Here is a 10,474-nt window from a genome sequence, read left to right on the forward strand (position 1 = left end):
AGCGGAGAAGGCGCAGACGTCGAGGCGGTGCAGACGTCGAGGCGGTGCAGACGTAGTCATCCGCAGAGTAACGCGAGCTCGGGCGGAAAACGCCTGTACGCGAGCGCGTGACGGGGCCGGCCGTGGGAACAGCCGCGGGTGGGGGCGAAGCGGCAGGTGCACCTCCAGAAGGGACTGACCCATCCGACATGGCCGGTGCAGCAGAAGACGGCGGCGAGGCCGCCGCAGCGTCCACGGCAGCCGCGGGGGAGGCGGACCGAGACGGAGACGGGGCCGCAGCGTCGGGTGACCGAGGCGGCGTCGGGGCAGCGCCTGGTGAGGCCGGCCCAGCATGCGGCCCAACATGCGGAGAAGGGGACCGAGGCGGCGTAGACGCGGCTCCACCTTGGCGGTGACCACCGTGGCCACGGCGATGGTTGCCGCCGTTCCCGCCGTTGCGCGGCGGTTGGGGCGGCTGAGGCACCGGCGGGGGCAGCGGGTGCGGCGGGACGGCCGGAGGACGAGGCACCGATGGTGGTGTAGGAGCGCCGTGGGAGAAGCCGGCGGCGAGGGCGGTGTGGGCGGCGCGGGTGCGAAGTTGCTTCATCCGCCGCTCCTCAAGACGAAGATAGGCCACCGCCCGCTCGTAGGTAGGGTTGGCCATGAGGGTGAGGTTGGACGCGGCGTTGCCGAAGTCCTCCTTGAGGCCAGCGGTGAGTGTCGAGAGGAGAAGCTCATCTCCCACCCTGAACCCGACGTCGTTGAGCTCGTCGGAGAGGGTCTTGAGCCGGAGACAGTAGGCGTCGATGGTGGAGTCGTTTTGGTGACACCCAAAAAATTCCTGCTACAAGAAAACAATCCGTTGAAGCTTGTTGTCGGTGAAGAGGCCGTTGATCTTGCTCCACACCGTGTAGGCATCGTCCCCGTGGCGAACGACAGTGTGGAAGATGTCCGGAGAGACGGTGAGGAAGAACCACCGGATGAGGGTGGCGTCGATGGCCAGCCAGTTGGCGTCGTGGTTGCCGGTGAAGAAGTTGGAGAGGCCGTCCACATGATCACGAAGATTGTACTCACGGAAGAGAAGGTTGAAATAGGTTTTCCAGGCATAGTAGTTGGCGGAGGTGTGGGAGAGGATGATGGGAACGTGATCGGTGAGGTGGATGTTGTGGATGTCGGCGGCAAGGGGCTCTTCGGGCTCGGTTCCGTAGGAGGAGTCGAACGGGTTGCTCGGACTGGACGAGGATGACCTGGCCGACATGGCTGCGAGGTGGTTCGGCGGTGCGGGAAGAGAGGAGGGGTGGCACAGGGGAAGGGCAGCGGCGCGAGGGGGGTGGATCGGGAGGAGGCGGCGCGGAGAGAGGGGCCGCTCGGGCTCGGGTAGGGTTTAGGGTTAGGGTGGGCGGCGGCTGTGGGTAGAGGGTGAGCGGCGGCTCGGGGTTAGGAGGGAGGGGAGGGGCGTGGCGGCCAGGGAGGCGGCGGCGGCGGCGTGGTATGCACATGTATATATAGTACATAGGGCAGTTATATTCTCAACTATACACAAGGAGGAAGACTTGGAGTACAAGAATACACGTGGTAAATACATATACTCAACAGGAGGGAGTACTCCCTCCGTCCCAAAATATTTGTCGGAGAAATGCATAAAACCGAATGTATCTAAAACTAAAATACGTTTAGATACATCCATTCCTCCGACAAGTATTTTGGGACAGAGGGAGTACTATATAGTAGTACTTTTTTAGAATGATATATAAGTTATACTTTCTATGGTTTTATCCGTACATGCTCTTGTTCGTGTTTGATCTTATCATGAAACAAGAGGTAAGTAATACATAGCTATCCGGCGAATAGCATAAGAAATTTAGTACCGTGCTTTGATTGGGTGTACGACAAGGACAGCAAACGGGCGGGCTAGCACATCAAGAGCGATTCACGTCATGTCATCATGCACGCGACAATCGTGACCCCGAATCTCGCATGACTCATCATAATAATCCGAAAAGTAATGGATTTTCTTTCTTTCTTTTCTTTTCTCTATAAACAAACATCTGAAAACAAGATCATCTCTCAGATGCGATCCCTGCTCATGGATCATCTCCTCAACGCAATTGCAGAGGCATGCATGATGCATACTCAGAGGAAAGCAAAAGAGGAACTCAAAATCAAAAGGGAAAACGGAGAGCGGGTTCGCTCAAAAGCTCAAAAGAACAGAGGTAGCACCGGTCCTTTGATCCTTTCTTGAAGAACAGTTACGCACAACTAGGACGCGCCAAAAATAAAACTAGGACGCGCAGAATATACAAGAGGAAGAACAGCAGGAGGTTAATTACAGGATGGAGCCGAGCCAGAGCGACGCATGGTGGGCGGGGTGTGGCCGACCGATCAGGCGATGACGGTGGCGGAGTCGAGGCGGTCGAGGCGGCTCCAGACCTCGCCGAAGGCGGCCGGCGTGCGGCGGCCGCAGGCGACGACGAGGAGGATCCGCTGCAGCTCGCGCACGAGGTGCACCAGCCGCCGCGCCGGCGCCAGCAGCAGCGTGAAGGGCAACAGCCAGATGCCCAGCTCCAATATGAACATCGTCGGTCTCCTCCTCCTCCTCTGCTTCTCCTTGGCACGATCAACGGGAGCAGCTAGCTGCTAACTAATCCTCCGGTGGTTCCCAACCAACAGCCAATAATTCGCTTTGATTCGCCGCGATTGATGGATGGTTCGTTGCGCCGGAGCGGTAGCTTATAAGATAGATACTAGTAGCGTTAACCAACTCCGTGGCCTGGCTAATGCGCCGATGGACTGATTGGCATGTTGCTGGCCATGGCTGCTAGTTGGCCACACGCCAGGTCTCCACGTCCCACGCAGCACGCATCGTTGAACGGATTTGTATATGCAACCACCGCTCTCAGTCCATCGCCCCGGTGGCGGGCTAGCAGCTGTGACGCGACGTGGTACCGTGGTGGAATTAATCGCTCGCTCGACCGATCAATCTGGCAGCTACACATGGCCTAGCGTGGTTCGCGTGGGCGTATTGCAAGCGGAGTGGCCCGGACGTAGCTGCAGTCGTACAGGGTATACTCCATGATGCAACATGTTGTGGATCGGTCGATCGGGTGTCCGATTTATGTCTCGCCGGCGTTTCCTGTCGTCCCGTAGGCTCCACCCGGATCGACCCAGAGGCCCGGCTGGGTCGCCCGCCACCTAGCTTGGATGTGATGTGACCCACTGGCTGCCGACCACTCAACTGAGCTGACAGGATAGAGAGATCTGTAGCACGACGTGCTAACCAATAGTACTCCTGTTTTTGAACTAGGATATAAAAGGGCTGTCAAACTCGTTTTGCATCAAAGTCGTTGTAGTATAGTGGTAAGTATTCCCGCCTGTCACGCGGGTGACCCGGGTTCGATCCCCGGCAACGGCGAGTTTTTTTTCTATCTCTGTTATTGCTAAAAAAGATTCGCGGTTATTATTCCCCGGCGACGGCGATATTTGGTTTTTCGTTTTCGCGTCGGTCAAAAATATCTAAAATCTACTGCACGTGTCTACTGTATCACGGGCAACGCCGGCTGGTGAACGTCTGGACGAGTATCTTGTCTCGTGTACATGTCGCTTTCACGTACTAGCATACGTAGCAGCCACGCAATAATTCAGGCGGCTCGCATGTCGGCACCTACTACGTAGCGACGCTCATCGATCGAGCCGTTTCTGCACAAGATCAGCGCGAAGATGTCGTCGACGGCCACCGTCACCCGCGCCCACCTACAGAACAAGCTCGCCATTGCCAGACGCTGCTCCATGGCCATATTGTCGTCGTGACGGACCCGGCCACAGCGAACAACCCAAACGGACGACGAAGTCACACACTTCGTTCTCGGCCTGTTCTCCGCGTCGGATAATCAGTCGGCCTGCGAAAGAACAGCCCACCCGAGAAGCTTCCGCGTCAGATGAGGGCCCGATATTATTGGTGTGGCTCTTTCTTTTCCTTTTTTGACATAAAATAATGGTGTCACTCATGGTGTGGTTGACGTTGCCCTGGGAAGGCGGGAGCTGATCAACATGTCCTGTAATCATTCATCCATCTCTACTTCTAATGAAGCAGTTGATAGTCTTCGCTGGTCAATTTTCGTCCCATCAGAAATGGTTAATTTTCGTCCTCGATCCCACCTCCCACTCCCCCTGGATTCCCCCCTTCCACCCTCGAGACCGACAAAAAAAATCGGCATACTACCACGATGCCCGTTGTGAAACACTACGGTTCATCGACAGAAAATCGTCCTAAAAAAATCTACAAAGGTTAACCTACGAAATTAAACCAGCAAAAAAAAAGCCAAACAAACCGCACACACGTACGAGCAATGCCTCCTGCTCCTCTCGATCCCCTCGACGTACGATCTGTGATTGCAGACGCACGAGATCGCCGCAGCCGCTGCTCCTCCTCTCCCGGGACGCAGCCGCCACCGCCGAACCAGGGAGACGCCAGCGACCGTCGCTGCCGTCGCGGATCACCAGGAAGCCACCGCCACCGTCGCGCCTCGGATATGTCGCGGATCACCGGGACGCGGCCGTCGCGGATCAGGAACACCAGGACACCGCCGGCGGCGGCCCCTCGGATACCGGCAACCGGCGGCGATTGAGACCAACGAGGCGGCACCACACCCCTGGTACTTCCCTTCCCCATCCGCCAATCCTCTACCCCCTCCCCCCCTCCTCTACAAAGGCCCGTGCGGCCCTGTCCCTACGACCTCGCCGGCCACGACCAGGGATGGCTGTGCATCCCGACGCCTCTCTTCTCCATTGATCCCCCATCTCCTCAAGGTGAATCTTCTCCAGAAGGTACCCCTCTCCTCCCCGACGAGTACTCGCTTCCTTACAGGCAGGGGCGGATCCACCATGGGACATGGGTGTACAGATGCACATCCAAATTCTTTTGCCAAAAATTCGTATATAGGTATGTACTTTTTATATGACAGAAATACTAGCTTATAGGCTCAGTTCAGAGCAGCCCAATAGCCGGCAACAAACCAGCAAACCAGCCACTTTTGTGTTGAACGCACACGACAGAGTGAACGATGATACTGTGAACTGAATGTCTAGCTGCTATTCAGATTCATTGTGAAATCCCAACTGAATGTGTAGCTGCTATTCAGATTCAGAGAGAAAAATGTGTAGATGACACTGAGTGAGGATCTGCTTGATTTCATTAGCAGGAAAAAAATAATTATCTTTGAATTGTAGGCAGTAGAGCATGTCTTGAATTATCTTTGAATTGTAAGTTGTAGATGACACCGGGTTAAGCTTGCACACCTTTTTTCTATGGATTTCACGGAGGAAGATTTGATGCATAACTTGATTACATTAATTGGGACGGAATTCTTTTTTCAAGTGAACGATGATGTTGTCATATCTCGTCCTTAAGCCATGACATATTGTAGTTTTCTCCTTCTATTTTGTAATTTTCTTAATCTTTTCAGATATTGTTGCTATTGTGAAATTCGTATTGCTGTGAACCAATTGGCTTGACTATTAGGGTGCAAAAAAAAGAGCACTCAATATTGAATTTCTGGATCCGCCACTGCTTATACAGGCACGTAGTATGGGCTGACTGTCAGGGTCCTGACACGGGCTCTCCTTGTCCTGATCTGATCTTGATGCTACTCGGTCAATCTATGATGTTTGTTTCCTGTGTTTACATGGCAGAGTGGTTGCTGCACTCGCTTTTGGATGTGGATGCAAGTTGGGAACTCATTCAGTGATTTGAGGGTGCAGGTAGAGATGATGCTGCGGATGGGATGGGAAGATGCGTGTGTGCTAGCTGCCATTGCAGGGACTTTTTATTTTTCGGATAGTTCAGCGTCTTATTACGAATCTGATAGTGCTATCTGCCACACATACACCATGTTACGAATCTATTTACATGCGACTCAGAGAAAGAATTGCTTTGCAGGTACACACTTGCTGCTAACTGATGTATTGAACTTTCAAGGATTTTGATTGGTCGCCCAAATAACCCATTCTCCTTTTGTTGATATTTATGAAGGAGATCATTATTTCTCTTTTAGTTTCAGGCTGCCAACATCACGAATTTCATACTTATGGAGTGGAGCCACCAAACTATTTATGAGGTAAAATCACTATATACATATTGTTTTCCCACCTGCGTGCTTGCTTGTGTTTGTTTCTAGCCGGCAAGAATCCATCGAGTCTTCCTCTGTGTGTGCAACCTTGCCGGGATCTGATCTATCAACTCCTTCAGCCAGCTTTGCACCATGTGCACATCGTCCATGCTAGAAAAGCACTTGGCAAGTGGACGGCTCAGTTGGCCCTGCGTCAACAATTCAAATCCTTATCTATACTCCATAGACACATACTTTTTTATGCAATTCTGAATTTATGGAAGCAGAAGAACTGATTATGTGAATTAAATATCTAATCCCATGTGTAGGTGCTATCCAAGTGTTGTGATTATTTATGCGCATATAACTTGCAGGTAGTTAACTCTATAGTATGAAGACTTAAAAATACGAGTGCATGTCATTGGTGTTTCTGAATCCATCTTCCATCACTTCTAATACTTTTGTATTACATAATACTATTTTTCCAGCAGTTGAATGACATATCGATGGTATTTGTAATAAATTTCTTTCTTCCATATTACCAGGAAATATGTTGAAGCACCGAATATATTCCATTTGCAGTGGACAAACAGAACAACACAACACATAAGCAGAGGAAAGTAAGCGCAAACCTTTCTCTCTTTAAATTCTTGAGGATGGTAACATTTTGTTACAGGTGTTCAAGATTCAGTTCTAACATTTTGGGGTTGCTAATCCATTGCAAGTAATCATTGCTTAACTGCAATGTTATCCAAATTTCATGTGACTTGAGTGCTATCTCATTTAGTTTTATGGCTTACAAATAACGTGCAATTTTGAAATTTTGTTTGTTGGCGGCCACATTTTCAATATAACTCAGAAAACTATTGAATACGTTATCAGTATGGCCTCTGAAAAATGATGTTTTTTCAGATATGCATCCACCTTCAAGTCCATCCATAGGCATTTTAAGCAATTCATTTTGAAAGGGCTATATAAATAGCTTAGAGAGAGACATCTACTAGCAGTAGAATGAAGCCTCCTTGTAGTAACTCTGTGTGAAAGAATTGATATAAAAAACTAGAAATATATAAATAATATATAGAAGGTAGAACCATAGAGAGATGTGTATGTTTAATTGGTATATTTTCAGTAGTATATTTGTGAAGCTGATATATCTTTCTTTTATAGGACATGGTTGCTCTTGCTTCATCTAAATAGGCCGTCTGGAATGCCATGAGACCAGGTTGTACTATCATTTTGAATTTGTTTACTAACACCACAACTACCACATCCTCGCTAAACGACAGAGGTTGCTAGCAACTGCACGTGGAAAGATTGAATGTGATATTCTGTCTACTAATCAATAGTGTATTACTAAAACTACATATTGATGACTTTTTAAACAACATATAGTATTGTCCCCAGTTCTGCTTGATTTGATTTGTATTTCCCATCAGTTTTGTGTTTTGTCAGAGAATGGTTTTTCTTTACCTACGGTAGTCCCTGTACTCAGGTAAATCCTTTTGCATCATTTCACTATTGGTTCTGTCGTAATTGTATTAGATTGGGATTGCAACATGTGGGCTCCAACAAACATAATTTCAAAATTGCACGTTATTTGTATGACATAAAACTAAATGAGATATCACTCAACTCACATGAACTTTGGATAACATTGTAGTTAAACATTGATTACTTGCAATGCATTAGCAACCCCAAAATGTTAGAACTGAATCTTGAACGCTTGTAACAAAATTTTACCATCCTCAAGAATTTAAAGAGAAAGAAAGGTTTGCACTTACATTCCTGTTAGTCCACTGCCAATTCATAGTATTGTTAGGATTTCTGGGATCCTACATTTTGACTATTTAGCTGATCCCAAGTTATTTATATAGTTTTATCCCATTACATCAGATCTTTTTGGTTGCACGTATTAATTTACTGATTGTGTACTGGAAGCAATTTACTGACTTGTGTAGTATTTAGCTGATCCAAGGTTAGGCTTTTAAGTTTTCTCTCATTACACCATTGCATTTTAGAATTTTGTAGCTAAAAGTTTCTATTAAATTGGTGCCCGTATTAGAGGGAGGCATCGGTTAACTAAGCATATCGTCGCATGTATAGAGACCTCCAGTCCAGCATGTCAAGGTTGCTCTGTGCGGGCTCGATTAAAGGGGGCATGTACTTTATTAAGAACGAGTGAGTGCCGTCCTGTATCAAGTGCATGTCATGGGTTTGATAATATCTTAGAGAATCAATTTGTACTACATTATTCGCTGGAGGTAGCATCACGATGACACAGAATTAAGGACTCGTGATTGGGAGTGTCTAAAAATTTATCAACTATTCTGATGTTCCATAAATCGTTAGTTTACCGAAAAAGGAAGGAGCTACCATCGCGGTTTGATTGCGTTCATCTTGGACTAATCATGATCAATTTGATGAGGCCTCCATCAGTTTCGTATAGGTTGTGCTAAGGATTCAACAAATTATGAGAAACCTGACGTCGAAAGATAGTGATAGACCATCGGATGAAGTTTACTATATGTTTTTGTCTTTACCATGTTTTTTCTTAGACCATGTTGATTTTCAAATAAAGTGCAAGTTCTGAATGAAAGAGTAGACATTTTCTTATTTATGTAAAATTTTGCAACAAATTTTTTTGCCTTACCAATCATGCGGTGTGGGTGCTCACCGGCGCTGGAGCTGAGGTGAGGCGAATTCAAAACTTCACCCAAATGTCCGGATTTCTCATATTTCCGGCTTGGAATGCCCAGATTTCTTGTTTCCTTGGCTTATACTTTGGGTCTTGCACCTTTTCTTTATAGGTTCTGCGAATTCTTGTTTAGGGATCCGATGGAGAGCTCGGATATGGCATCGCAGCCGTTGAGCGACAGGGTCACGCCGAAGCTCCTCCTCGGCTGCACGGATTGCGTCACTGTCATGCAGGGCGAGCCGCAGGTATGATTTTCTTTGGTTGCCTCTGGTGGTCTTGGCAACATGCGCTCCCAGGATTACAAATTCAACTGCCAGATGGGTAGGAACATGATAGATTTGGGTCGACATGATATGTTCTGGAAGTTGATTCATTCATTCGCTTATTTGTCTGGTTTGTTGCCATCCGAGGGTGGTCCATGAAATCAGGTCTCTGTATTCTTTTTTTTCAATCAAAGGGGAGCTACCCTGGCTCCCTTTCATAGAAACGAAACCAAAGGTGTCTGTATTCTCGAGAAAATAATCATGACATCTGTCAACTTTCTTTTTAGGAATGGCTTAATCATATGAGTTTGCACCGTCAACTTTTTCACATCATTTCTTTTACCACTTTGCTTCCAATAATTCAAACAACATATTATGGCTTGTTTAGTTATGGGATCCCTAATGTCCAGATCTCAGCTTAGAACATAGATAGTAGCAAGGTAACAACGAATAGTTATAGTGTTAAGAGTAATATTAGTTCTTGGATGTTTAACTTCTAACTTGGCTTTTTCTCGTACAATATTTAGACTGGATCCGGAAAGACATATACGACGGGTACCAATTATACTGGTGAAGCTGATCGTGGAGGAATAATTGCACCTCTCATGGAGACGATATTCAGGAAATCTGATGCGATGAACCGTCATACAGAGTTCTTAATTAGGGTATCCTTCATCGAGGTACACTAGCCGGTAGCAGTTATCTTTACTTAAATAATTGGAATATATATTTTTCTTATTACCATTTTGTTTGTGTTGCTGTTCGCATCAGATATTCAAGGAGGAAGTATTTGATTTACTTGATGATCATGGGTCTGTTGCAAAAGTGGCAGCGCCTGCTAGAGTGCCTATTCAGATTCAACAAAACTGCAAATGGAAGCATTACACTTGCTGGCGTGATGGAGGCTAAGGTCAAGTCAAAAGAAGATATGGGCCATATGGCCATGCACTTGGCACGAGGATCTTCGTCACGCGCAACTAAAAGTACAAAAATACATAGCCAGGCAAGGTAAGTCGCATATACTGCTATAGCTAGGAGCCAACGCAGAGGCCCCGACTCCTCTACGTAGCTGCGCTAACCTGTATTTCACAGCTATGGACTCCTAAAGTCCTAATGAATTTTGTTTGCAATTGCTATGTTCCCTGTTGGGTTTTAGATTGGACCCTAATGATTAGATTTTTATTTTAGCTAGGTGATTACAGATCAACAGGATGCATGCATACGCAAGGTTAGGGTAGTTCTAGGGAGATCTATTGTTGCTACACATTAATGGCTGTTGTTTTACAAAATCCTGATACATCATGTTCTCTGTAGTGCGTTGCTCTTTTGGTTGATACGTGCAAGTAATGTATGCCGATTGGAAGTTGATCAGCATGCGTCAGATATGAAGAGAGGGAGGCAACACAATGGACATCAATCGAGTTTCAGAA

The 10,474-nt window shown here is 47.4% G+C and overlaps 1 protein-coding gene and 1 non-coding gene across 5 annotated transcripts; both read left to right on the top strand.

The window, feature by feature from the left end:
- Positions 1 to 3,319: 3,319 nt before the first annotated feature.
- On the top strand, positions 3,320 to 3,391 carry TRNAD-GUC (transfer RNA aspartic acid (anticodon GUC)). Its single transcript has one exon. It is a non-coding gene; the product is annotated as a tRNA-Asp (tRNA).
- A 928-nt stretch (positions 3,392 to 4,319) lies between these two features.
- On the top strand, positions 4,320 to 10,029 carry LOC123166779 (kinesin-like protein KIN-4C). Of its 4 annotated transcripts, XR_006483703.1 has the most exons (7): positions 5,298 to 5,914; positions 6,036 to 6,092; positions 6,629 to 6,703; positions 7,254 to 7,308; positions 8,915 to 9,026; positions 9,572 to 9,724; positions 9,816 to 10,029. XR_006483703.1 is itself a non-coding variant. In XM_044584580.1 (4 exons), the coding sequence occupies exons 1-4, from the start codon at positions 8,742 to 8,744 to the stop codon at positions 9,951 to 9,953; spliced, it is 459 nt and encodes a 152-aa protein (XP_044440515.1). In that variant the 5' UTR covers positions 8,678 to 8,741; the 3' UTR covers positions 9,954 to 10,029. The 4 variants fall into 4 exon arrangements, 2 of the variants coding, with proteins under 2 accessions (XP_044440515.1, XP_044440514.1); XR_006483702.1 differs by lacking the exons at positions 8,915 to 9,026; positions 9,572 to 9,724; positions 9,816 to 10,029 and adding an exon at positions 4,320 to 4,918 and having other exon boundaries at positions 5,668 to 5,914; positions 7,254 to 8,218; XM_044584580.1 differs by lacking the exons at positions 5,298 to 5,914; positions 6,036 to 6,092; positions 6,629 to 6,703; positions 7,254 to 7,308 and adding an exon at positions 8,678 to 8,776 and having other exon boundaries at positions 8,894 to 9,026.
- Positions 10,030 to 10,474: the final 445 nt, after the last annotated feature.

Source organism: Triticum aestivum, chromosome 7D (genome assembly GCF_018294505.1).
Source record: "Triticum aestivum cultivar Chinese Spring chromosome 7D, IWGSC CS RefSeq v2.1, whole genome shotgun sequence".
Lineage (NCBI taxonomy): Eukaryota > Viridiplantae > Streptophyta > Magnoliopsida > Poales > Poaceae > Triticum > Triticum aestivum.